Below are 27,903 nucleotides of genomic sequence, written 5' to 3' on the forward strand. Positions count from 1 at the left end.
CTGCCCTTGATGGCATACCATGCCTTTTGATGGCTTTGACTTTGGGAAATATTTTTTTCTTTTTTTTTGTTGTTTTATGAAGTGTCCATGCCATGTCCCTCATATCTTCCCCCCTAAGGTGTGTCTTCCTCCTTGACTTTTTCCACTGCTTTTGCAATATCTGTGAGCTTACTTTGGGCATGTTTTGGTCCTTTGCACTGCACCTGATATAGTCCCGGGCCATTTTCTTAGAGTCACTACATTTCCCAAATTTTTTTCCTTCTCCTGCAATTGCAGTTCCTTTGATGGTATCTCCATTCCAGAGCATTTGTAAGTCCTTCTTTTCTGTTTTGGCTTTCAGCGGGGATCAATTTGGGCAAGCTTTGGTGCATCTCCCTGCACTTGATGGTGTGCCATGCCTTTGCATGGCTTTGACTTTGTGAAAATATTTTCTTCTTTTTTTGACTATCCATAGCATGTCCCTGATATCTTCCCCTCCAAGCTGAGTCTTCCTTCTTGACTTTTTCCCCTGCTTTTGCAGCATCTGAAAGTATAGTTTTGGCCTGTTTTGGTCCTTTGCACTGAGCTGGATAGAATCCTGGTCCATTTCCTTGTAGTCGCAAAATTTCCAAAATTTTTTTTTTCTCCTGCAATTGCAGTTCCTTTGATGGTATCTCCATTCCAGAGCGCTTGTAAGTCCTTCTTTTCTGTTTTGGCTTTCAGCGGGGATCAATTTGGGCAAGCTTTGGTGCATCTCCCTGCACTGGATGGCATATGGCCTGCCTCTTTATGGGCTTCACTTTGGGATTTTTTTTTTTTTTTTTTTTTTAAGTATCCATGCCATGTCCCTCATATCTTCCATTCCAAGTTGTATCTTCCTCCTTGACATTTCCCCCTGCTTTTGCAGTTATTGTGAGCTTCGTTTGGGCATGATTTGGTCTTTTGCAGTGCAACTCCCTTCCTCACAGACCATTTTTTGAAGCCACTAAATCTGCCGATTTTCTGGCTTTTTTTCAATTGCATTTCATTTGATCCTATCTCCTTTCCAGAGTGTTTGTAAGCCTTTCTTTTCGGGGTCGCCAGATTCCGTTTCCCTTCCCGAAAGGAAATTTCATTTCCTTTCGGGAAGGGAAACGGAATCTTGTGATTTCAATGGGGACCAATAGGGGAATCTTTGTTGCATATCCCTGCACTTGATGGCATGCCATGCCTTTGCATGGTTTTGACATTGTGAAAAATTTTTTTTTTCTTCTTTTGACTATCCATAGCATGTCCCTCATATCTTCTCCTCCAAGCTGAATCTTCCTCCTTGACTTTTTCCCCTTTGTGATGACTTTGATATAAATTGCTCATTCATTACAGTAAAAAAAAAAGTTGTTTTGAACATGACAGCAAAAATAACTTTAAGCACAACTTAATAATAATAGATCACCAATTTTAGTTAATAATTTTATGCAGTACTGTTTGGTGAGTGAAGGCTCGGACGCTCAATATGAGATCAGCAAGCTATGTTTATTGCAGAGAGTATCAGACACTTATACAGCACATAATAAGCTTATGAATGTTCTGTAAGCCAAGCGATCTATTGGTTAAACTATACCATCAACTCTTCCTCATTCCTTTGGGCCTACATTCCCTATTTCCCACGTCTCTCTGTCTACTTGTTATCATACCCAGCTAGGCCCAGGGACACGCTATCTTGCAGGTGCAAAAAAACTCAAACTAGCTGTGTTCGGTACTTTCCCAGCTCCTGGTCGGCTAACAAGGGAATGTCTACGTGAGCTCTATCATGTAGCCATTTCTCCACACTATACTATCAAAGTTTAAAGGTAAATTATTATGTATTAGGAGATGGTATAAAGTGTATGTTCTAATGTGTAGGATATATACAAAGATACATACTTGAAAGTCCGTAGAGGAAACAAATTTTTCCGTCTTCTGTTTGACTGTTTGTCATATAATATTTGGTTTTATTTCCCAGGGATCGATGAATTTTAACTCTGGAGTCCTCTATGCTAAGGATGGTCAGCTTACAGATGATTAAATGTTCAGTAATGGTGAGTTTTTCACTTTCTCCTTCATTGTTTTGCTCATCTGAATTAAAAAAAAAAAAAAAGGCAAGATTAAAGAAATAGTGTTATTATTTTTTACCCTGTTATGTCTGTTTCCTCAGTATTTGCTGGAGCTGGGCTTACCCAAGCTTTGGGTAAAACCAGCTTTGGGTTCCTTCTGTCTCCGGGGAGTTGCCCAGTTTGGTTGCATCTGGTGAAATTCACCCTGAGACCTTACAGAACTAGCTCAAACTATGTGAGAGCCATTTGCAGTTCTCTCCAGCCACCTGGAAAATGGGTGACGCTTCTGAGGATCTGGCAAGTGTAGTTATCCAAAAAATACAAAGACTAAAAAAATCATAAGCAGGAAATATGGCTGCAGAGAAAACAAACTGGAGAGAACAAAAGGTGATATTGTTATCCTGTATTAGAAACATCCACTGTGCTTTGATTCTGGTAGCTGCCAGGGGCTTGTTTGGCCTGTTTAGGGAGGTGTGGGTGTTCACTTGTAGGTTTTTTCTCTGGACAAGTCAATTCAAACTTTGCTAAGCTTACATTTGAAAATTACTCTCTAGAACAGTCCAGCATGACATGCTGGATGCCGTCTCCCAGAGGGACCCAAAACTGCCAGAAATTTCACAGGGAGGGGTGGGTGTAGAATACTAAAACCTGTCAAGTTTTTCATTTTTATAGGTATTGGCAAAGAAAAGGAATTTATCTCTAAATTCATTTGGAAAGAAACCCTCTCTCTATCCACTCATTTGTATACAGGAATGTAGGAAACTCGGACTAGAGATGGGTAATAGTTTTGAAAATAAAGGTATAAGTTTTATCTAGGAATGAACCAATCAAGTGCCCTGAAAGCATAAGAACAGCTGCAGGGGCTGAAGGGAATAGAAAGGGTTCTCTGGCAACTTTTGCCTCAGTTCTCTACCTGCCCCCAATGTACGTCGCAGCCCCGGCCTGAGCTCGGTGGCACTGCTGCCGCCTTGTGGACAGAGAGCGGTACTGCCGCCCCCCGACCCAGTGCCAGTTTTCCTTCCAGTTGTAAAACTGCAAACATCGCAGTGTTCCTCTGACACCAGCGGTTCTAGGAAGTAGAGGTGTAGGTGGCCTTGGCCTCCCACAAGCCCTCATGTCAACTTACTCTGAAACATTCGGGTGGAAGTTATTCTATCTCATGAACAGAGGTACCTTTTCCTTACAGGTGCTTGTGCTGTAGTTTGGATTCTGCTTCCTAACATTTCTAGTGTGACAGGGTTTACCATAGAGACAATCTGCCAGGAGGTAGCACTTTAGGGGGCATGGCAGTCCTGGGTGTGCATTCTGAACTCCTTCAGAATGCTAGGTTTGAAGTATTTCTTATCTCAGGAAAACAGCAGTCTTTTGCATCTGCATATCAGCTGTTGAAATTTTGGGTTCAATTTCTTGAATCACAAATGTCATAGGATTCCTCCCAGATGGCAGCTGCCATGAAGTATGGCTCTTCTTGGTCTTGGGTTTCAGGGGCTGTTTCCAAAGTGACCTACAGACATTGGAATGAAATCATTATTTACTGTGTAAATAATGATTTCTCCAAAGCATCAGCCGGGGTCTAAATGTGCCATTCTGCCTTTTAGAAGTACCAACATCACAGGATTAGGGGCTGTTTCCAAAGTGACCTACAGACATTGGAATGAAATCATTATTTACTGTGTAAATAATGATTTCTCCAAAGCATCAGCCGGGGTCTAAATGTGCCATTCTGCCTTTTAGAAGTACCAACATCACAGGATTTTTCTCAGATTAAAGCTTCCATGGAGTTGGATCTCTCAAGCCTGGCCCTTGAGAATTGTGGGCCTCCTGTGAACTGGTCTTGCCAGAAGGGCTTGCTGAGTTTTCCGTTGTGTGGGAAAGAGATCCCATTTAGAGCCTGAAGCCTCGTATTTCCTGTAGGATTTCCACTCCTAGAATTGCAGACTTTGGAGGATTTCTTATACAGAAGTTTTCTGGGAACTAGGACTCTGGCTGGATTTGGGTCTCTGGACTCTCACGTGAAGTGACCTTGAGACACTAGGGCATGCAGATTTCCTTGCTGTTGAAAAGAGCTATTGTTCGCACCCAGGAGCCATGGTCTGAATGGGGGTGTCACCTCTTAAATTTGCAAATGTCACAGGATTTCTTCTAAATGAATGGTGCTAAGAACATAAGGTCTGGCTGGCTTTCGACTTAGAGGTGCCTCCTCTAAATTGGTTTTCAGATGCTAGGTTGGAAAGTGTTCCTACACATGCCAAATAGCCCTTGCTATGCAGTTAATAAGCTTCAAACTACCATGGAGTTGCTGCCCCTGCAAAGATTTTGGCAGAGCCTGGTTGTGGTGCCCATTCCACTCCACCCCCCTTAGCAGGTCCCTATGGTTGTATGGGGAATCATTGTGGAGCATGCTAACCCAGCTCCATCCTGGGATCAGCACCTGTATTTTACCCTAAAATTTCTGTCCCATTATAGCTCCTGTTAGGATACAAATGTAACTTCTCTGTTTCCACTGATTTTACCCCCAGTCATCTTTCCATACAAACATTGCTCCACGCTCCAGAGGATTATTGTGAGCAGATGTGAGCTCTGCTGTCCCTTTGGACTGACAAAGACAGAGATTTTGTCCCAAGTTCCTTTTGAACCTGTCCTGCACCTGTTACAAGTCCTCAGTCTCCTGCAATTTTGTGGGTCAGTCACATGTAAAACAGCACAACTGGCTGGCATGCTTTGCTTATGAGGGGAGACAAGAGAAGAATCCCTCTGCTCACACCAGACCTGCAGCTGCCAAACCTCACCAAAGCACCTGAGGAGCCCCCAGGGACTGATGGTACAGAAGGGAGGTGATGGAGGACAGCACAGCAGGCAGCCTGCCCTCCATCTGGCTGTGAAGAAGGCAGGGCTGGGAACTGTCAGCTACATCCCAGCAGGTCTGGCTCATGGAGCCACCCTGAGGGCTTCCCCTGCCTTTGGGCAGTCCCAGCTGCTGCAGCTCACTTGACAGAGACTCATTGTCTATACTGTGCTTGGCTGCACTGGAGATGATGAAGCTGAGGACAGCAATGGTTGCCTTCACATCCCCTGACTGCAGATGGGAGGGAGAGAGGGCGAGCTCTGTCACCTTGGGAAGGCATCTGCAGATTCATTGCTGCCCGTCTCTGGAGCATGGCTCCATCGGGGGATCGTGGTAAGGACAGCAGTGCTCACCTAACTGTGCACCCGAGGACAGCTTCAGGATCTTGTCATACTGTGGGAGAGCAGAGCTTCACAGTAAACACCAGCTAACATACTTACTACCAGTGTTAACACTAACAATTCTTACCTAAATATTAATACTAGTAACACTTACTATGCGTATTATTAATCCTAGTAGAGGCTGTTCTTAAGGCTGAGGCTTGCATGAAGAACACAAAATTAATTAATGATGCTGATTATGCTATTGTGGTGTTGAACTACTTGGCCTCCACTGCTGTAGCCCCACACTTACCTCAATGGCCTCCCCCAGCAGGTCCCAAAACACCTGGATGAGGATCAGCTGTAATTTCCATTTCCAATTCCAATTCCATTCCCATTTCCAATTCCATTTCCGATTCCAACTCCTCCCTATTAGAATTCCATTTCCAACTCCAATTCCAAATTCCAATTCCAATTTCAATTCCTCCCAACTCCTGGAATTCCAATTCCTCCCTTAGGAATTCCAATTCCAACTCCATTTTCATCTCTAATTCCAATTCCATTTCCATTTCCAATTCCATTCCCATTCCCAATTCCTCCCTATTGGAATTCCATTCCCAATTCCAACTCCAACTCCAAATCCATTTCCAATTCTAATTCCAATTCCAATTCCAATTCTCAATTCCTAATTCCATTTCCAACTCCAATTCCAATTCCAATTCCTCCCTGTTGGAATTCCATTTCCATTTCCAATTCTGAATCCCAATCTAATCGCAATCCCAATTCCAATTCCAATTCCATTCTCAATTTCCAATTCCTCCCAATTGGAATTCCAATTCCCAATTGTAGTTCCATTTCTAATTTCCAATTCCAATTCCTGCCTACTGGAATTCTAATTCCAACTCCAATTCCATTTCCATTCCCAATTCCCATTCCCAATTCCAATTCTCAATTCCAATTCCACTTCCTATTGGAATTCCATTTCCAATTCCAATTCCGACTCTTGGAATTCCAATTCCCAATTTCAAGTCTCAATTCTAATTTCTCCCCACTGGAATTCCATTTCTAATTCTAATTCCACTTCCATTTCCAATTCCCAATTCCAATTCAATTTCCAATTCCTCCCTATTGGAATTCTAATTCCATTTCTATTTCCAATTCCAATTCCAATTCCGATTGCAATTCCAATTCCAAATCCTCCCTATTGGAATTTCATTTCCAATTCCAATTCCTCCCTATTGGAATTCCAATTTCCATTTCCATTTCCATTCCCAATTCTGATTTCCATTTCCCAATTCCAATTCCTCCCTATTGGAATTCCAACACCAATCCCAGTTCCAATTCCAATCCCAGTTCCAATTCTCCATTCCATTCCCAATTCCATTTCCTATTCCAATTCCTCCCAATTCCTCCCTATTTGAATTCCATTCCCCATTCCATTTCCAATTCCAGTTCCCATTTCCAATTCCTCCCTATTGGAATTCCAATTTCCATTTCCAATTCCCAATTCCAAATTCCATTTGGGAAGGTGTCCCTGACAAGGATTGGTGTCCCCAGGATGGTGCCCCTGCCTGGGATTGGTGTCCCTGCCCTGGATTGGTGTCCCTGCCCTGTCAGTGGCGTCCCTGCCCTGTCAATGGTGTCCCCAGGAAGGTGTCCCTGCCCTGTCCATGGTGTCCTCTCACCTGTTGGTGTCCCTGCCCTGTCAGTGTCCCTCACCTGTTGGTGTCCCTGCCCTGGACTGGTGTCCCTGTCCATGGTGTCCCTCACCTGTTGGTGTCCCTGGCCACGTCCTCGTAGACGCTCTGCACGCCGATCTCCAGCTGTGTGCAGCCGTAGCCCAGCTGGGACGGTGTCCCTGCCCTGGATTGGTGTCCCTGCCCTGTTGGTGTCCCTGCCATGGATTGGTGTCCCTGCCCTGTCAATGGTGTCCCCTCACCTGCTGGTGTCCCTGGGATGGTGTCCCTGCCCCAGGAAGGTGTCCCTGCCCTGGATTGGAGTCCCTGACATGGATTGGTGTCCCTGCCCTGGATAGATGTCCCTCACCTGTTGGTGTCCCTGACATGGACTGGTGTCCCCAGGAAGGTGTCCCTGCCCTGGGATGGTGTCCCTGACATGGACTGGTGTCCCTGTCAATGTGTCCCTCACCTGTTGGTGTCCCCATGAAGGGGTCCCTGCCCTGTCAATGGTGTCCCTGCCCTGGATTGGTGTCCCTGCCCTGTCAATGTGTCCCTCACCTGTTGGTGTCCCTGCCCTGTCAATGGTGTCCCTCACCTGTTGGTGTCCCTGTCCATGGTGTCCCTCACCTGTTGGTGTCCCTGGCCACGTCCTCGCAGACGCTCTGCACGCCGATCTCCAGCCGCGTGCAGCCGTAGCCCAGCTGGGATGGTGTCCCTGTCCTGTCACTGGTGTCCCTGCCCTGGATTGGTGTCCCTGTCCATGGTGTCCCTCACCTGTTGGTGTCCCTGGCCACGTCCTCGCAGACGCTCTGCACGCCGATCTCCAGCCGCGTGCAGCCGTAGCCCAGCTGGGATGGTGTCCCTGTCCTGTCAATGGTGTCCCTGCCCTGTTGGTGTCCCTGCCATGGATTGGTGTCCCTGACATGGATTGTGTCCCTGACATGGATTGGTGTCCCTGTCACTGGTGTCCCTCACCTGTTGGTGTCCCTGTCCATGGTGTCCCTCACCTGTTGGTGTCCCTGGCCACGTCCTCGCAGACGCTCTGCACGCCGATCTCCAGCCGCGTGCAGCCGTAGCCCAGCACGGCGCTCAGGTGCGGCCGCAGGCAGTGATCCGGCCGCGTCTCGATGGTGATGCCGACGCAGCGCCTGCGGCTCCGCTCCGAGTACCTGCGGGGAAAAAAATCACATTTCTGCTCAAAATCCACCAGTCTAGGGATTTTAGGGATATAGGGAAAAATTTCTGGGCTGTTCCAAGTGAGGGTTTTTAAGGGTTAAAATTTAACATTTATTCTTCTCTGAGTACCTGCAGGGAAAAATCCCATTTCTGCTCAAAACCAACAAGTTTGGGGTTTTAAATGACCTTGGGAGGAGTTTCTGGGGGGTTCCAAATGAGGATTTTTATGGATTAAAGAGTAAAATTTAACTTTTATTCCTCTCCTGCATGGAAAAATCCCATTTCTGGTTAAAATTCACAAATTTTGGGTTTTAAGTGAACTGGAAAAGAATTTCTGGCATTTTCCAGGTGAGGTTTCAAAGGATTAAATACTAAAATTTAACTTTTATTCATCTCCTGCACAGAAAAATCCCATTTCTGGTTAAAATCCACCAATTCTGGATTTTAAATGAACTGGAAAAGAATTTCTGGCATTTTCCAGATGAGGAATTTTAAGGATTAAATATTAAAATTTTATCTTTACTCCTTTCCTGCATGGAAAAATCCCATTTCTGGTTAAAATTCACAAATTTTAAGTGAATTCAGGAAAAATTTCTGGCATTTTCCAGGTGAGCTTTTTACGGATTAAATATTAAAATTTAATCTTTACTCCCCTCCTGCATGGAAAAATCCCATTTCTGGTTAAAACCCACAAATTTTGAGTTTTAAGTTTTAAATAAAAATGGAAATAAAACCATCACAAAACAAAATTCTCCCCCAAAAAAATCCAATTAAAATCCTTCAAACTTCATTAAAAAAAGCAAAAAAACCCCAAAATAAAATCCCCAAGTGGGTTCAAACTCATTAAAAAATAAGAATTCCCTTCAAACTGTTCAAGAAATTTATATAAATTCAAATTTCTATCAATACTGAGATATTTGGGGGACAGGCTGTCAAAAGAAGGATTAAAATAAATAAATAAAATTCAAATTTTCCTATTTGCACCCCCAAATTCAGGATGATTAATTCAGGTTTTTATGAGGAGTTTATAAAGATTCATCATCAGATTGCTGGGAATTTTTGAATGGAGGTGAAATTAAATAAAAATAAAATGGAAATAAAAATGGAAATAAAATAGAAATAAATCAAAATGGAAATAAAACCAGCACAAACCAAAATTTCTCCCTCAAAAAAACCCCAATTAAAATCCTTAAAACTGCAAAAAAAACCAAAATAAAATCCCCAAGTGGGTTCAAACTCATTAAAAAATAAGAATTCCCTTCAAACTGTTCAAGAAATTAATGTAAATTCAAGTTTATAAAAATACTGAGATATTTGGGGGACAGGCTGTCAAAAGAAGGATTAAAATAAATAAATAAAATTCAAATTTTCCTATTTGCACCTCCAAATTCAGGATGATTAATTCAGGTTTTGATGAGGGGTTTATAAAGATTCGTCATCAGATTGCTGGGAATTTTTGAATGGAGGTGAAATTAAATAAAAATAAAATGGAAATAAAAATGGAAATAAAATAGAAATAAATCAAAATGGAAATAAAACCAGCACAAACCAAAATTTCTCCCTCAAAAAAACCCCAATTAAAATCCTTAAAACTGCAAAAAAAACCAAAATAAAATCCCCAAGTGGGTTCAAACTCATTAAAAAATAAGAATTCCCTTCAAACTGTTCAAGAAATTAATGTAAATTCAAGTTTATAAAAATACTGAGATATTTGGGGGACAGGCTGTCAAAAGAAGGATTAAAATAAATAAATAAAATTCAAATTTTCCTATTTGCACCTCCAAATTCAGGATGATTAATTCAGGTTTTGATGAGGGGTTTATAAAGATTCGTCATCAAACTTTTGGGAATTTTTGAATGGAAGTAAAATAAAAAAAAAAATAAAATGGAAATAAAAATGGAAATAAAATAGAAATAAATCAAAATGGAAATAAAACCAGCACAAACCAAAATTTCTCCCTCAAAAAAACCCCAATTAAAATCCTTAAAACTGCAAAAAAAACCAAAATAAAATCCCCAAGTGGGTTCAAACTCATTAAAAAATAAGAATTCCCTTCAAACTGTTCAAGAAATTAATGTAAATTCAAGTTTATAAAAATACTGAGATATTTGGGGGACAGGCTGTCAAAAGAAGGATTAAAATAAATAAATAAAATTCAAATTTTCCTATTTGCACCTCCAAATTCAGGATGATTAATTCAGGTTTTGATGAGGGGTTTATAAAGATTCGTCATCAAACTTTTGGGAATTTTTGAATGGAAGTAAAATAAAAAAAAAAATAAAATGGAAATAAAAATGGAAATAAAATAGAAATAAATCAAAATGGAAATAAAACCAGCACAATACACAATTTTCCCCCAAAAAAACCCAATTAAAATCCTTAAAACTGCAAAAAAAAAATCCCCCAAAAAAATCAGTCCGGTGGGGCTGATCAGGGAGGTGGCACAAGGAGAAATCAGAGGGTAAGTCACAGAATCCCAGAATTATTTGGGTGGGAAAAGACCTCCAAGACCACCAAATCCCACCTGGGACTGATCCCCAATTGTGGTGGGGCTGATCAGGGAGGTTTGGAGTCCCCAGGGAAGGGCTGGATGTGGCTCCTGGCTGGTGACAAGGTGGGGATCGGTCCCAGGTGGGATTTGATGGTCTTGGAGGTCTTTTCCCACCCAAATAATTCTGGGATTCTGGGATTTCACCTCTTGTTTCTCCCTGTGTCACCCCTCTGTGTGGCACTGAGCCCTCCCAGGGGAGGGACACTCCTGCAGGGTGCTGGGGCTGATCTGGGAGGTGACACAAGGAATAATCAGAGGTGAAATCCCAGAATTATTTGGGTGGGAAAAGACCTCCAAGACCATCAAATCCCACCTGGGACCGATCCTCACCTTGTCACCAGCCAGGAGCCACATCCAGCCCTTCCCTGGGGACTCCAAACCTCCCTGATCAGCCCCACCACAAGTTGGGGATCTGTCACAGGTGGGGCTTGGAGATCTTTTCCAACCCAAATAATTCTGATTTCACCTCTTGTTTCTCCCTGTGTCACCTCCCTGATCAGCCCCAGCACCCTGCAGGAGTGTCCCTCCCCTGGGAGGGCTCAGTGCCACACAGAGAGGTGACACAAAGACAAACAAGAGGTTAAATCACAGAATCCCAGAATTATTTGGGTGGGAAAAGACCTCCAAGGCCACCACGTCCATCCTGGGATGATCCCCAACTTGTGGTGGGGCTGATCAGGGAGGTTTGGAGTCCCCAGGGAAGGGCTGGATGTGGCTCTGGGCTGGTGACAAGGTGAGGATCGGTCCCAGGTGGGATTTGGGGATCTTGGAGATCTTTTCCCACCCAAATAATTCTGATTTCACCTCTTGTTTGTCCTTGTGTCACCTCCCAGATCAGCCCCAGCACCCTGCAGGAGTGTCCCTGCCCTGGGAGGGCTCAGTGCCACACAGAGAGGTGACACAGGGAGAAACAAGAGGTGAAATCCCAGAATTATTTAGGTGGGAAAAGACCTCCAAGATCATCAAATCCCACCTGGGACCAATCCCCACCTTGTCACCAGCCCAGAGCCACGTCCAGCCCTTCCCTGGGGACTCCAGAGCTCCCTGCCCACCCTTCCATGGCCAAATCCCTCCTGATGTCCAACCTGACCCTCCCCTGTTCCCTCTCGTGCTGTCCTTGATTCCCTGGAAAAAGGGAATAAATGAATTTTCCTGTCTGCAGCCTCCTGTCAGGTGCAGGAACAGAAATTAAATCCCTTCAGGTCACCTCACCCCTCGTTCCTCCACCTGCGTTTTATGGACCACAACCCCCTGGGAGAGACACCAAAAAAATAACCAAAATAAAAATGTAAATCCTGGGAGTGACACCAAAGATGTCCTGTAGCACCAAAAAATAAAATAAAAATGTAAATCCTGGGGGAGACACCAAAGATGTCCTGTGGCACCAAAAACAATAACAAAATAAAAATGTAAATCCTGGGAGTGACACCAAAGATGTCCTGTAGCACCAAAAAATAAAATAAAAATGTAAATCCTGGGGGAGACACCAAAGATGTCCTGTGGCACCAAAAACAATAACAAAATAAAAATGTAAATCCTGGGAGAGACACCAAAGATGTCCTGTGGGACTAAAAAATAAAATAAAATTGTAAACCCTGGGAGAGACACCAAAGATGTCCTGTGGCACCAAAAACAATAACAAAATAAAAATGTAAATCCTGGGAGAGACACCAAAGATGTCCTGTGGGACTAAAAAATAAAATAAAATTGTAAACCCTGGGAGAGACACCAAAGATGTCCTGTGGCACCAAAAACAATAACAAAATAAAAATGTAAATCCTGGGAGAGACACCAAAGATGTCCTGTGGGACTAAAAAATAAAATAAAATTGTAAACCCTGGGAGAGACACCAAAGATGTCCTGTGGCACCAAAAACAATAACAAAATAAAAATGTAAATCCTGGGAGAGACACCAAAGATGTCCTGTGGGACTAAAAAATAAAATAAAATTGTAAACCCTGGGGGAGACACCAAAGATGTCCTGTGGCACCAAAAATATTACCAAAAATAAAATGTAAATCCTGGGGGAGACACCAAAAAAAAAACCAAAATAAAAATGTAAATCCTGGGGGAGATATCAAAGATGTCCTGTGGCACAAAAAAATAATCAAAATAAAAATGTAAATCCTGGGAGAGACACCAAAGATGTCCTGTGGCACCATAAAATAAAATAAAAATGTAAATCCTGGCAGAGACACCAAAAAAAAAAACCAAAATAAAAATGTAAATCCTGGGGGAGACACCAAAGATGTCCTGTGGCACCAAAAATATTACCAAAATAAAAATGTAAATCCTGGGGGAGACACCAAAAAAAAACCAAAATAAAAATGTAAATCCTGGGAGAGACAGCAAGAAAAAAACCAAAATAAAAATTTAAATCTTGGGAGAGACACCAAAGATGTCCCGTGCCACCAAAAATGTAACAAAATAAAAATGTAAACCGCTGGGTGCATGCAAGTAAAATCAACAAGAATTAAATAATTAAATAAATAAACACCCCAAATTTAACCCAAACTTTATTTGGAAAACCAAATGACGCTGTTCCAGCAGGGAATTCTCTGGATTTTGCTCCTGTCCAAATTGTGCCTCCAGAACTGCAATGTGAGCTCAGGATCAGATCCCTCCTTTTCTCTTTTTTGCCATTTCTGTGTTTGATTAAAATCCGTTTTTACACCTCTCCGAATGCAGGGAGCAGAACTGGGAATGACTCTGCCTTTGGAATATTTCCCAGAGTAAATTTGAGATTTTCCCAAAGGAAAATTAAGAAACTCCCAGCCCACATCCAGTTTGTGATCCACCCTCATTCCGTGACTTTTCCTGCAGAGCTGCTGCATCCTCACATTCCCTGAAATGTGAAATTTTTGGTGTCGACTCTTTCAGCAGCACTTTTCCTTTCCAGCCTGATTTCTAAAGCCCTAAAAATTTCTAAAATTCAGGAAAACCCCTAAAATTCTAAAATTCAGGAAACCCCTCCAAGCCTGGAATCATCTGCGGATACGATCCAGGAATCATCAGGGTTGGAAAAACTCGTGGATTATTGAGTCCAACCATTAAATTTCGAATTCCTTTTGAAATTTCAAACACCACTTGAAATTTTGAATTCTGTTTAAAATTTTGATTTCCATTTGAAATTTTGAATTCCATTTGAAATTTTAAATTCCATTTGAAGTTTTGATTCCGGTTTGAAATTTTGATTTCCATTTGAGGTTTCGAAATCCATTTGAGATTTCGAATTCCTTTTGAAATTTTGAATTCCGTTTGAAATTTTAAATTCCATTTGAAATTTCAAATTCCATTTGAAATTTTGAATTCCATTTGAGATTTTGAATTCCCGTTGAAATTTTGAATTTCATTTGAAGTTTCAAATTCCATTTGAAGTTTTGATTCCCGTTTGAAATTTTGATTTCCATTTGAGGTTTTGAATTCCTTTTGAAGTTGTAAATTCCGTTTGAAGTTTTGAATTCCAGTTGAAATTTTAAATTTCATTTGAAGTTTTGATTCCCATTTGAAATTTTAAATTCCATTTGAGATTTTGAATTCCTTTTGAGATTTCAAATTCCATTTGAAATTTTAAATTCCGTTTGAAGTCTTGATTCCCTTTTGAAATTTTGAATTCCATTCGAGAGTTCAAATTCCTTTTGAAATTTCGAATCCCATTTGAGATTTCAAATTCCCTTTGAAATTTAGAATTCCTTTTGAAATTTTAAATTCCATTTGAAGTTCTGATTCCCATTTGAAATTTTAAATTCCATTTGAGGTTTTAAAATCCATTTGGAATTTCAAATTTCATTTGAAATTTTGAATTCCGTTTGAAGTTTTGATTCCTGTTTGAAATTTTAAATTCTGTTTGAAGTTTTGATTCCCGTTGGAAATTTCGAATTCCAGTTGAAATTTTGAATTCCATTTGAAATTTTGAATTCCTTTTGAAAGGTTAAATTCCGTTTGAAGTTTTGATTCCCGTTTGAAATTTCAAATTCCGTTTGAAATTCCAAACTCCGTTTGAAATTTTGAATTCCATTTGAGATTTCAAATTCCCTTTGAAATTTTGATTCCTGTTTGAAATTTCGAATTCCTTTTGAAATTTCAAACTCTGTTTGAAATTTTGAATTCCATTTGAGATTTCAAATTCCTTTTCAAATTTTAAATTCCATTTGAAATTTCAAATTCCTTTTCAAATTTTAAATTCCATTTGAAATTTCGAATTCCATTTGAAATTTTGGTTCCCATTTGAAATTTCGAATTCCATCTGAAATTTCAAAATCCATTTGAAATTTCCCAATTTCTCCTGGAGCAGGTCACGGGAGCCCAGGTGCAAAATCCACCAGGAGCTTTCTGAGATTTCTCCCTTTCACCCCCAGAACATTCAGCGCTCGTGAGCGGCTGCAGGAAGGTTTTTCCCAGATTTTGGCATTTTCAGACACCCAGCAATCTCCAAGAGATGGATTTTATGTTTTCCATTTGCTGCCTGTCCCATGAAAAGCTGATTTTTGAACAATAACCCCTCAATTATTTCATTTCCCTGAAATTCCTTATTATCCAAACACGACAAATTATTGACAGATTATTTCCTACAAAAACAAGTACATTTATCTTTCCTGTAAATAATTCTAAAAATCAAAATATTTGCCTGTAAAGACCATCAGAGGTGCAAAAAATAATTTAATGAGTGAATTATTGAGCACAAAGAATGATCAGTTCCAACCCAAACCAATCTCTGTAGATTGGCAGATAAAATTTCATTTATTGCTGATTTTTGCTCCATGGAAGCATCTGAGCATCCAGAATCTCCTTGGAAGACTTCACAGACATTTCCTGGCGTTTTTTAATCTCATTCCAAGGATGGAATTTGATTTTTCCAACATCAAAACTTGCAGAATTTGGGAAATGAGGGAATTTTTTTTTGACAAAAGCAGAGCAGTCACATCAGGGAAAGCGAATCCCTTTTTCCAAAGAGGGGGAATTTTAATTCCCATGGGATAAACTCCTGATCATTTCCAAAATCTGCCTGTAGAAAATATTTATTTAAAGAGAAAATTAGAAAATTTACCCATTTTTCAAGCAGGGCTCTTCTTTCTTCAAATACCTGTAAAACACAGAAAAGAGAAAAAACAAAGAAAATTGAGTGTTTAGAGTGGGATCGGTATGTGCCGAGAGAAATTCAGCTGGAAAAACAAAATAAAAATAAAAAATAAAATAAAAATAAAAAAATTAAAATAAAATATCAATGGAATTGCTGAAAGGATGATTTTGGAAAAAAATTATTTATTCAATAAATCCATATTTATCTATTTGGATATTTCCATTTTTATATGGATTTATTCCATCAATCCATTTTTATTGATTTGGACATTTCCATTTTTGTATGGATTTATTCCATAAATCCATTTTTATTGATTTGGATATTTCCATATTTTAGACAGATTTATTCCATAAACTCTTTTTTTTTATATATTTCCATATTTTATATGGATTTATTCCATAAATCCATTTTTATTGATTTGGATATTTCTGTATTTTATATGCATTTATTCAATAAATCCATTTTTATTGATTTGGATATTTCTGTGTTTTATATGGATTTATTCCATTAATCCATTTTTATTTATTTGGATATTTCTATATGTTATATGGATTTATTATATAAATCAATTTTTATTGATTTGGATATTTCCATATGTTATATGGATTTATCCTATAAACTTATTGATTTGGATATTTCCATATTTTATATGGATTTATTATATAAATCCATTTTTATTAATTTGGATATTGCCATTTTTATAATGATTTATGGAATAAATCCATTTTTATTGATTTGGACATTTCCATTTTTGGATGGATTTATTCCATAAATCCATTTTTATTGATTTGGATATTTCCATATTTTAGACAGATTTATTCCATAAATCCATGTATTTATTTCTATGGATGTTTCCATACTTAACATTGATTTATTCCATAAATCCATTTTTATTGATTTGGATATTTCCATATTTTAGATTGATTTATTCTATAAATTTATTGATTTGGATGTTTCCATATTTTAGACAGATTTATTCGATAAATCCATGTATGTATTTCTATGGATATTTCCATGTTTTTATGGATTTATTCCATAAATCCATGTATTTATTTCTATGGATATTTCCATATTTTGCATTGATTTATCCCATCAATCCATTTCTATTGATTTGGACATTTCCATATTTTTTATGGATTTATTCCATAAATCCATGTATGTATTTTTATGGATATTTCCATGTTTTTTATGGATTTATCTCATAAATCCATTTCTATTGATTTGGATATTTCCATATTTTAGATTGATTTATTCTATAAATTTATTGATTTGGATGTTTCCATATTTTACATTGATTTATTCCATAAATCCATGTATTTATTGATTAGGATATTTCTGTATTTTATATGGATTTATTCCATAAATCCATTTTTATTGATTTGGACATTTCCATTTTTCGGATGGATTTATTCCATAAATCCATTTTTATTTATTTGGATACTTCCATATTTTATATGGATTTATTATATATATCCTTTTTTATTGATTTGGACATTTCCATTTTTATTGATTTGGATATTTCCATATTTTCGACAGTTTTATTCCATAAATCCATGTATTTATTTCTATGGATATTTCCATACTTTACATTGATTTATCCCATAAATCCATTTCTATTGATTCGGATATTTCCATATTTTAGACAGATTTATTCCATAAATCCATGTATTTATTTCTATGGATATCTCCATACTTAACATTGATTTATTCCATAAATCCATTTCTATTGATTTGGATATTTCCATATTTTAGACAGATTTATTCTATAAATTTATTGATTTGGATATTTCCATATTTTATATCGATTTATTCCATAAATCCATTTTTATTGATTTGCATATTTCCATATTTTAGACAGATTTATTCCATAAATCCATGTATTTATTTCTATGGATATTTCCATGTTTTTTATGGATTTATCTCATAAATCCATTTCTATTGATTTGGATATTTCCATATTTTACATTGATTTATTCCATAAATCCATGTATTTATTTCTATGGATATCTCCATATTTTACATGGATTTATCCCATCCATCCATTTCCATTGCTTCGCACATTTCCGTATTTGGTGTCCCCGCTCCTGGATCCGGTGTCCCCTCCCTGGCAGTGTCCCGGGCTGGAATGGGACGAGCTTTGGGATCCCTTCCCATCAAACATCCAGGGATTGGGAGGCCGCAGCCTCTCTGGGGAATCTCAGGGGCTCCCAACCCTCCCAGCCGGAGTTCCTGGCCAAGATCCCCCCGAAATCTCACTTTTCCCAGTGGGAGCCATTCCCTGGGTCCTGTCCCTCCATGCTCAGTCGCTCTCCAGCTCTCCTGGAGCCCCTTCAGGGCCTGGAAGGGGCTCTGAGCTCTGCCTGGATCCTTCCCTGATCCAGGTGAGCACCCAAAGCTCCTGGAAGGGCTCTGAGGTTCTTTCTTCTCTCCAGGTGAACATTCCCAGCTCCTGGAAGGGCTCTGAGGGTCCAGGTGAAAATCCAAAACTCCTGGAACGGCTCTGAGTCTCCTTTTCTCCAGGTGAACATTTCCATCTCCTAGAGGGGCTCTGAGGGTCCAGGTGAGCACCCAAAGCTCCTGGAACGGCTCTGAGTCTCCTTTTCTCCAGGTGAACATTTCCATCTCCTAGAGGGGCTCTGAGGGTCCAGGTGAGCACCCAAAGCTCCTGGAAGGGCTCTGAGTCTCCTTTTCTCCAGGTGAACATTTCCATCTCCTAGAGGGGCTCTGAGGGTCCAGGTGAGCACCCAAAGCTCCTGGAAGGGCTCTGAGTCTCCTTTTCTCCCGGTGAACATTCCCAGCCCCTGGAAGGGCTCTGAACTCTCCCTGGATCCTTCCCTGATCCAGGTGATCCCTCCAAACTCTCCCAGCCTGGCTCCACGGCAGGGATGGGAGCTGCCCCAAAAGCCGAACTTCCCACCTCGTTAATTCACAAATCCCGTCAATCCTGAGCGCCTGAAACCCCGCAGGATCCCATCCCCGCTCACCAAACCCTTCAGGAAGGGGCTGGCAGGAGCGGCCTTTGCTCCTCGGCCGCTTTGCAGCCACAGCTCCCAGCGAGGGCGATCCGGGTCCAAATCCAGAGGAGGATTTCTGATCCTGACCTTTCTCCGTGCGGAGCCGAACCCCAAAGCCCCAACACGCGGCTCCCCAGCGCCACAGCCCCGCCTGCAGCCTTTGGGAGGGTGACCTGGGAAGCTGGAAGGGATTTTTCCAGCACACCGATCAAAGAGGAGGAGGAGGAGGAGGAGGGAAAAGAGCCGGGCTCATCAAACGGCGATGAAACGGGAAAAGGCGCTGCTGGGTCGTTGTGAGCTGCAGAACTCTCGCTCTGAGCCGGCTCCTGCAGAGAGGGACGCGGTCAGTGCTGATGTGAGAGCTCCAGCTCTGCCTCTCCCAGCAGGAGAGTCGCTGGCGAGGGCAGCAAAATGGCATTTCTTTCATTTGTGCCTTGACAGTCATTATTTGCTTTATTTGCGTTGGAAAAACACCCCCCAAAAAAACCCCAACTAGCTGAATTTGGAAAAAAATGGATTTGCCCCAAGGAAGCGATGAATAGTCAGGGATGTGAGGTTTGGGGTTGGTGGATTCCGGGGAGGAGGAGGAGGAGGAGGAAGGAGCTGTTTGTGGTTTTTGAGCAAAGACCGACGGCGGGTTTGCCTGCGGCGTTCTTGGAGACGCCTCTGAGCTGAGGCTCTCCCAAAGCTCTGCCTCTCCAGGCCCTTGGGAGCGTTAATTAGCAACAGAATGGCCCAAATTAGGCGTGATCATCAACCCCGTGTCCTCTGCTCCAAGGCCTGGGAGCTGTGGAGTGCTCCAGTGATGAGATCTCTGAATTTCGGGAATTTTGGGAACTTGCCTGGTCGTTCATGAGCTGATGGCTGAGGGGGGTCCAGGAGCGGCGGCGGAGCCCGGAGCCCTCGCGGGGTTTGGGAGCTGGGCTGGGTGACCTGGGTGGGTCAGGAATTGTGAATTTCCCTGAATTATTCCCTGAGTTATTCCCTGAATTATTCCCTGAATTATTCCCTGAATTTCAGGATTTTGGGACTTGCCTGGTCGTAATGAGCTGATGGCTCAGAGGGGTCCAGGAGCTGAGGCGGAGCCTGGAGCCATCGCGGGGTTTGGGAGCTGGGCTGGGTGACCTGGGTGGGTCAGGAATTCTGAATTTCCCTGAATTTCGGCATTTTGGGACTTGCCTGGTCGTTGATGAGCCGATGGTTCAGGGGGCAGAATTTTGAGACTATTCCAAACCAATCCTTGGGGAATAAATTCTGGAGTTGTCTTTTCCTTGAGATGTTGTGCTGGATGACCTCGGTGGGCTCAGCAATTCTGAATTATTCCCTGAATTATTCCCTGAATTTCGGGGATTTTGGGGATTTTGGGAACTTGCCTGGTCGTTGATGAGCCGATGGTTGAGGGGGGTCCAGGAGCTGAGGCGGAGCCCGGAGCCCTCGCGGGGTTTGGGAGCCGCAAACGCCATCGGGAACGTGGGGGCTCCTTCAGTGGGGCTGCAAACGGAAAAAATGGAGAGAAAATGGAATTTTAGTGAGGGATCCAATGGGATAAAGGTGGGCGTTATCCCTGTGCCATTTGGTTTATATTTATGGGAAAAGATATGGAATTTTAACAAGGAAAAAAATAGAATTTTAATGAGGGATCCAATGGAACGAAGATGGGTGCTATCACTGCGCCATTCATTAGTTTTTATGGGAAAAATGGAATTTTAACAAGGAAAAAAATAGAATTTTAATGAGGGATCCAATGGAACGAAGATGGGTGCTATCACTGCGCCATTCATTAGTTTTTATGGGAAAAATGGAATTTTAACAAGGAAAAAAATAGAATTTTAATGAGGGATCCAATGGAACGAAGATGGGTGCTATCACTGCGCCATTCATTAGTTTTTATGGGAAAAATGGAATTTTAACATGGGAAAAAATAGAATTTTAATGAGGGATCCAATGGAACGAAGATGGGTGCTATCACTGCGCCATTCATTAGTTTTTATGGGAAAAATGGAATTTTAACATGGGAAAAAATAGAATTTTAATGAGGGATCCAATGGAACGAAGATGGGTGCTATCACTGCGCCATTCATTAGTTTTTATGGGAAAAATGGAATTTTAACAAGGAAAAAAATAGAATTTTAATGAGGGATCCAATGGAACGAAGATGGGTGCTATCACTGCGCCATTCATTAGTTTTTATGGGAAAAATGGAATTTTAACAAGGAAAAAAATAGAATTTTAATGAGGGATCCAATGGAACGAAGATGGGTGCTATCACTGCGCCATTCATTAGTTTTTATGGGAAAAATGGAATTTTAACATGGGAAAAAATAGAATTTTAATGAGGGATCCAATGGAACGAAGATGGGTGCTATCACTGCGCCATTCATTAGTTTTTATGGGAAAAATGGAATTTTAACATGGGAAAAAATAGAATTTTAATGAGGGATCCAATGGAACGAAGATGGGTGCTATCACTGCGCCATTCATTAGTTTTTATGGGAAAAATGGAATTTTAACATGGGAAAAAATAGAATTTTAATGAGGGATCCAATGGAACGAAGATGGGTGCTATCACTGCGCCATTCATTAGTTTTTATGGGAAAAATGGAATTTTAACATGGGAAAAAATAGAATTTTAATGAGGGATCCAATGGAACGAAGATGGGTGCTATCACTGCGCCATTCATTAGTTTTTATGGGAAAAATGGAATTTTAACATGGGAAAAAATAGAATTTTAATGAGGGATCCAATGGAACGAAGATGGGTGCTATCACTGCGCCATTCATTAGTTTTTATGGGAAAAATGGAATTTTAACATGGGAAAAAATAGAATTTTAATGAGGGATCCAATGGAACGAAGATGGGTGCTATCACTGCGCCATTCATTAGTTTTTATGGGAAAAATGGAATTTTAACATGGGAAAAAATAGAATTTTAATGAGGGATCCAATGGAACGAAGATGGGTGCTATCACTGCGCCATTCATTAGTTTTTATGGGAAAAATGGAATTTTAACATGGGAAAAAATAGAATTTTAATGAGGGATCCAATGGAACGAAGATGGGTGCTATCACTGCGCCATTCATTAGTTTTTATGGGAAAAATGGAATTTTAACAAGGAAAAAAATAGAATTTTAATGAGGGATCCAATGGAACGAAGATGGGTGCTATCACTGCGCCATTCATTAGTTTTTATGGGAAAAATGGAATTTTAACATGGGAAAAAATAGAATTTTAACAAGGAGAAAATAGAATTTCAACAAGGGATCCAGTGGAACAAAGGTGGGTGTTACCATTGTGCCATTCTTTCATTTTTATGGGAAAAATGGAATTTTAACAAGGAAAAAAATAGAATTATAATGAGGAATCTAATGGAACAGAGATGGGCATTGTTCCTGTGCCATTTCTTCATTTTCATGGAAAAAATGGAATTTTAATGAGGGATCCAATGGAATAAAGGTGGATGACATCACTGTGACATTCGTTAGTGTTTTATCAGAAAAAATAGAATTTTAACGAGGAAAAAAAATAGAATTTTAATGAGGGATCCAATAGAATAAAGATGGATGTTATCCCTGTGCCATTCATTAGTTTTTATGGGAAAAAATGGAATTTTAACAAGGAATCCAGTGGAACAAAGATGGGCATTACCATTGTGCCATTCATTATTTTTTATGGAAAAAAATAGAATTTTAACAAGGAAAAAATTAGAATTTTAATGCAGGATCCAATGGAACAAAGATGGGTGTTATCCCTGGGCCATTCCTTAAATTTTGTGGAAAAAATACAATTTATGAAGGAATTCAGTGATTCCATAGAACAAAGACCGGTGTTATCCCTGTGCTGTTCCTTTGTTTTCATGGGAAAAATTAGAATTTTAATAAGGAATTAAATGATTTCATGGAAGAAACATGAACATTATCCCTGTGCCATTCCTTCATTTTCATGGGAAAAATATAATATAATCAGGTATTTACCAAAATCTCTCCTTTTTGGGACACCAAATATCTGAAAAAGCAATTTGTCCATAAATGGAGGAATGGTTGAGGTTGGATTTGGTGACCCCAAAGGTTTTTTCCAACTTTAAATTAAATTTACCAAAATCTCCAGAAATATGGAGATATCAAAGATCTCCCAAAATTAAACATTTACTAAAATCTCCCAAAATCTCCCCTTTTTGGGACACCAAATATCTGAATTTTGTTCAGAAAAAGCAATTCCTCCATAAATGCAGAAATGGTTGAGGTTGGATTTGGTGATCCCAAAGATTTTTCCAACTTTAACGATTCCTGATTTTTGGGAATGGGCTGAGCCCTGAATTCTTTTCCAACCCCAAACCATCCTGGGATTCTGGGATTTCCCACTGAAACCTCTGTACACTAATAAATAATTAATAATTAATTCAGAATTAATGTCTTAATCACACAAGTGTTAATGATTATTCCTCTGAACAGGTGGAATCACAATCCCTGGAAATTATCCCCAAAAATGTAAATGTGGTTTGGGGGTGACCACGGTTGAGGTTGGATTTGGTGACCCCAAAGGTTTTTTCCAACTTTAAATTAAATTTACCAAAATCTCCAGAAATATGGAGATATCAAACATCTCCCAAAATCAGATATTTACCAAAATTTCTCCTTTTTGGGACACCAAATATCTGAATTTTGTTCAGACAAAGCAATTCCTCCATAAATCCCTGCCCAAACACAGGAAAAGGGAATTTTCCCCCTTCATTTTCTCTCTCCTGCAGGATTTATTCCTCAGCTCTCCCATTTCCAGGCTGGAGCCTTCAGCTGCAGAAAACCCAATAATTTCTTTACCACATTACAAAAATCCCATTTCCTGGAAAATCTGAAACTTCAGGATCTGGGAAAAATCTGTGGGAAAGTTCAGGGTTTGGGGAAAATGTGAAACTCCAGGATCTGGGAAAAATCTGTGTAAAACTTTAGGATTTGGGAAAAATGTGTCTGAAAGTTCAGGATCTGGGACTTCGGATCTGGGGAAATTCTGAAACCTGGGTTTGGGAAAAGTCTGTAAAACTTCAGGATTTGGGAAAAGCCTCTGGGAAACTTCAGGGTCTGGGAAAAGTTCAGGATTTGGGACAAATGGGAAACTTCAGGATTTGGGAAAAATCTGTCTGAAAGTACAGATTTGTGAGCAAAAACCAGATTTGTGACACACAAAGAGATTTGTGACCAAAAAATGAGATTTGTGACCAAAAAAACAGATTTGTGAGCAAAAAAAAACAGATTTGTGACACACAAAGAGATTTGTGACCAAAAAATCAGATTTGTGACACAGAAACAATTCCTGACACAGAAACCGATTCCTGGCCCGTTTTGTGCTCCCATCCCGCTGTGGTGCAGCACAAACCCAGCCAGTGACCCAGCATTAAAATTAATTAAAATTAAAATTTTAATGAAGGCTTTAAAATTAACCCCAGCATTAAAATGAACCCCGTCCCCCCCATCCGTGTGGGTCTGGGCATTTCCAGGGATGGGGATCCCACCTGGGCGGCTGTTCCAGGGTTTAACCACCCAAATGTCCGACCTGACCCCCCGGCACAATTTGGGGTAATTTCACCCAACCTGGCACAATTTGGGATCATTTCCTCCAGCCTGAACCTGCCCTGGCGCAATTTGAGTCCATTTCCTCCAATCTGGCACAATTTGAGTCCATTTCCTCCAACCTAAACTTCTCCCGGCACAATTTGAGTCCATTTCCTCCAACCTGAGCCTCTCCTGGCACAATTTGAGGGCATTTCCTCCAACCTGGCACAATTTGAAGGCAATTCCTCCAACCTGAGCCTCTCCTGGCACAATTTGGGGTCATTTCCTCCAACCTGGCACAATTTGGGGTCATTTCCTCCAACCTGAGCCCCCCTGGCACAATTTGGGGTCATTTCCTCCAACCTGGCACAATTTGGGGTCATTTCCTCCAACCTGGCACAATTTGGGGTCATTTCCTCCAACCTGAGCCCCCCTGGCACAATTTGGGGTCATTTCCTCCAACCTGGCACAATTTGGGGTCATTTCCTCCAACCTGAGCCTCTCCTGGCACAATTTGGGATAACCTGAGCCCCCCTGGCACAATTTGGGGTCATTTCCTCCAACCTGGCACAATTTGGGGTCATTTCCTCCAACCTGAGCCTCTCCTGGCACAATTTGGGATAACCTGAGCCCCCCTGGCACAATTTGGGGTCATTTCCTCCAACCTGGCACAATTTGGGGTCATTTCCTCCAACCTGAGCCTCTCCTGGCACAATTTGGGATAACCTGAGCCCCCCTGGCACAATTTGGGGTCATTTCCTCCAACCTGGCACAATTTGAGTCCATTTCCTCCAACCTGAGCCTCTCCTGGCACAATTTTGGATAACCTGAGCCCCCTGGCACAATTTGAGGTCATTTCCTCCAACCTGGCACAATCTGAGGGCATTTCCTCCAACCTGGCACAATGTGAAGGCATTTCCTCCAACCTGAGCCTCTCCTGGCACAATTTCGGATAACGTGAGTCCCCCCTGCCACAGTTTGAGGGCATTTCCTTCAACCTGGCACAGTCTGAGGTAATTTCCTCCCACCCGAGCCTCTCCCGGCACAATTTGAAATTTGTTCCCTCTCATCGTGTCCCTGTTCCCTGAGAGCAAATCTCAACTTCCCCCGGCTGTCCCCTCCTGTCAGGAGCTGTGCAGAGCCACAAGGTCCCCCCTGAGCCTCCTTTTCTCCAGGCTGAGCCCCTTTCCCAGCTCCCTCACCCCCTCCTGGTGCTCCAACCCCTTCCCCAGCTCCATTCCCTGGAACGCTCCAGCCCCTCAATGTCCCATTTGTCCCCGAGTGCCCCAGCAGTGCCAGCACAGGGGACGGCACTGCCCCGGCCCTGCTGCCACCCCGCGTCCCCCCGTGTCCTCTCACCTTCCTCCTCCCTCCTGCCGACGCCGCCTCCTCCTCTTCCTCCTCTTCCTCCTCCCGCCCGTCCGCATCCCGTCGCTATGGCAACCCTGGGGAAGGCGGCGCCAGCCAATCAGCGCCCGCCTCCTCCTCCCGCCCGTCCGCATCCCGTCTCCACGGCAACCCCGGGGGGCGCCAGCCAATCAGAGCCCCCCGGCGGCGTTAGAGAGGCCGGGGGTTGCGATCTACCTAGCAACCAGCCCCGCGCGCTCTAATTGGCTGGACAGAGGGGGAGTGGGCGGGGCGAGATGGCACGGGGGGCGTGGTCTAAGGGGGGCGTGGCCTAGCGCTGCCGCCGCTGCCGCCGCCGCCACCCGAGGGGCGCGCGCGGGATCGTGAGGGCGGCGGGAGCTGAGCAGGTAACGGGGACATGGCGGGGACACGGCGGGGCCGCGCCGCCCTCAGGGGCTCGTCCGGGGACAGGCGGCAGCGGGGCTCGGCGCCCGTACAGCGGGGCGGCCACGCAGCGAGCGCCCTGCGGCCGGCAGCGCTCCGGGGAGATGGCGGTGCTGCGCTGGGCGGGCGGGCGGAGGACGGGGAGGATGCCGGCCCTGAGCGCCGGGGACGGGCCGGATCTGCTTTCCGTGAGGCCGGGGATGCTGGCCCGGGCTCCCTGTGCCGTAGTGCGGCACGGCGGCCCTGGGGAGGGGATGCGGGTGCCTCGCCCGGCACGGCGGCCCTGGGGAAGGGATGCGGGAGCCTCACCGCCCTTCGCTGAGGGCTCGGAGGATGCCGGAGCCTGCTCGGGGGTGCCGGAGCCTCACCGCCCTTTGCTGAGGACTCGGGGGTATCGGAGCCTGCTTGGGAGTGCCGGTGCCTCACCGCCCTCCGCTGAGGGCTCGGGGGCTGCTGGTTCCTCACCGCCCTTTCCTGAGGGCTCGGGAGATGCCGGAGCCTGCTCGGTGGTGCCGGTGCCTCACCGCCCCTCACAGGGAGCTCGGAGGATGCCGGTGCCTTCACCGCCCTCCGCTGAGGGCTCGGTGGTGCCGGAGCCTTCACCGCCCTTTGCTGAGGGCTCGAGGGTGCTGGTTCCTCACCGCTCTCCTCGGAGGGCTGGGGGTGCCGGTGCCTCACCGGCCCTCGCTGAGGGCTTGGATGATGCCGGAGCCTCACCGCCGTTTGCTGAGGGCTCGGCGATGCCGGTGCCTCAATCCCCTCCGCTGAGGGCTCCGGGGTGCCGGTGCCTTCGCCGATCTTTGCTGAGGGCTCGGGGAGTGCCGGAGCCTCAATGCCGGAGCGCGGGGGTGCTGGAGCCTTCACCGCCCCTCGCTGAGGGCTCTGGGGATGGCGGATCCTCACCGCCCTTCGCTGAGGGCTCGGGGGTGCCGGAGCCTCAATCCCCTCCTCTGAGGGCTCGGGTGTGCCGGTGCCTCACCGCCCCTCGCTGAGGGCTCTGGGGATGGCGGATCCTCACCGCCCTTCGCTGAGGGCTCGGCGGTGCCGGAGCCCCTTGTGAAGGGCGGTGAAGGCTCCGGCATCCCCCGAGCTCCCTGTGAGGGGCGGTGAGGCTCCGGCACACCCGAGCAGGCTCCGGCCTCCATGCCCCTCACAGGGAGCTCGGGGGCTGCCGGAGCCTTCACCGCCCTTTGCTGAGGGCTCGGGGCTGCCGGAGCCTCAATCCCCTCCTCTAAGGGCTCAGGGAACGTGGGTGCCTCACCGCCCTTTGCTGAGGCCTCTGGGGCGCCAATTCCTCACCGCTCTTTGCTGAAGGCTCGGAATGCCGGCGCTGTCCGTGCGCTCCCCGGATCCCTCCGGGCACACCGTGCGGGTGTTCCGGGCCCGGATCCGCCGCGCCTCGGCCGTGCGGCAGCGATGGAGGGAATGGATGGATGGATGGATGGATGGATGGATGGATGGATGGATGGATGGATGGATGGATGATGGATGGATGCCGGTACCGCCGGTGTTCCTTGTGCCTTTCCCAAGGGATGCTGGCTGGGCCGGCAGCCTGCCCTGCTTCCCATGGAGCTGCAGGATTCCGCTCTGCAGGCCCTTCCTGTGGAATGGGAGGGAGAGAGGTGACAGAGCTGTCCCTCCATGAGGGATTAGATGAGCTTCAAAACCCCCTCCGACCCAATCCATTCCATGACAATAATAAGAAAATTATTCTGTTGTTTCTGCCTTTCCATCCTCCCTCTTTGCCCCTAATTGAAATAGGGATGTGGGGGATTACGGTGCGGTGCCGGAGTGGAGCAGCGCTGGAGTTTCCTTCCCACTGAGTCATTCATTAGAATGGAGTGGGGAGGA

General features: G+C 43.5%; 2 protein-coding genes and 1 long non-coding RNA gene across 11 annotated transcripts in view; 1 reads left to right on the plus strand and 2 right to left on the minus strand.

Moving 5' to 3' along the window:
- Positions 1–1,472: 1,472 nt before the first annotated feature.
- LOC141728081 (uncharacterized) lies at positions 1,473–27,895 on the minus strand. Of its 2 annotated transcripts, XM_074534406.1 has the most exons (7): positions 27,830–27,895; positions 27,555–27,652; positions 25,621–25,706; positions 20,091–20,208; positions 15,671–15,706; positions 7,903–8,064; positions 1,473–2,073 (listed from the first exon to the last, which is right to left on the minus strand). In XM_074534406.1, the coding sequence occupies exons 1-7, from the start codon at positions 27,878–27,880 to the stop codon at positions 2,070–2,072; spliced, it is 555 nt and encodes a 184-aa protein (XP_074390507.1). In that variant the 5' UTR covers positions 27,881–27,895; the 3' UTR covers positions 1,473–2,069. The 2 variants fall into 2 exon arrangements, with proteins under 2 accessions (XP_074390507.1, XP_074390506.1); XM_074534405.1 differs by lacking the exon at positions 27,830–27,895 and having other exon boundaries at positions 27,352–27,635.
- On the minus strand, positions 17,522–19,890 carry LOC141728087 (uncharacterized). Its single transcript, XR_012578774.1, has 3 exons — positions 19,753–19,890; positions 19,560–19,650; positions 17,522–19,043 (listed from the first exon to the last, which is right to left on the minus strand). It is a non-coding gene; the product is annotated as an uncharacterized LOC141728087 (long non-coding RNA).
- LOC141728082 (protein-glutamine gamma-glutamyltransferase K-like) overlaps positions 25,897–27,903 on the plus strand; it is a 51,464-nt gene continuing 49,457 nt past the window's right edge. For all 8 annotated transcript variants that reach the window (XR_012578760.1, XR_012578761.1, XR_012578763.1 and 5 more), the window contains exon 1: positions 25,897–26,015. The gene's annotated coding sequence lies outside the window, so the exon portion shown is untranslated. The remainder of the gene's footprint in view (positions 26,016–27,903) is intronic.

The sequence above is a fragment of the Zonotrichia albicollis genome, unplaced genomic scaffold (assembly GCF_047830755.1).
Source record: "Zonotrichia albicollis isolate bZonAlb1 unplaced genomic scaffold, bZonAlb1.hap1 Scaffold_83, whole genome shotgun sequence".
Classification (NCBI taxonomy): domain Eukaryota; kingdom Metazoa; phylum Chordata; class Aves; order Passeriformes; family Passerellidae; genus Zonotrichia; species Zonotrichia albicollis.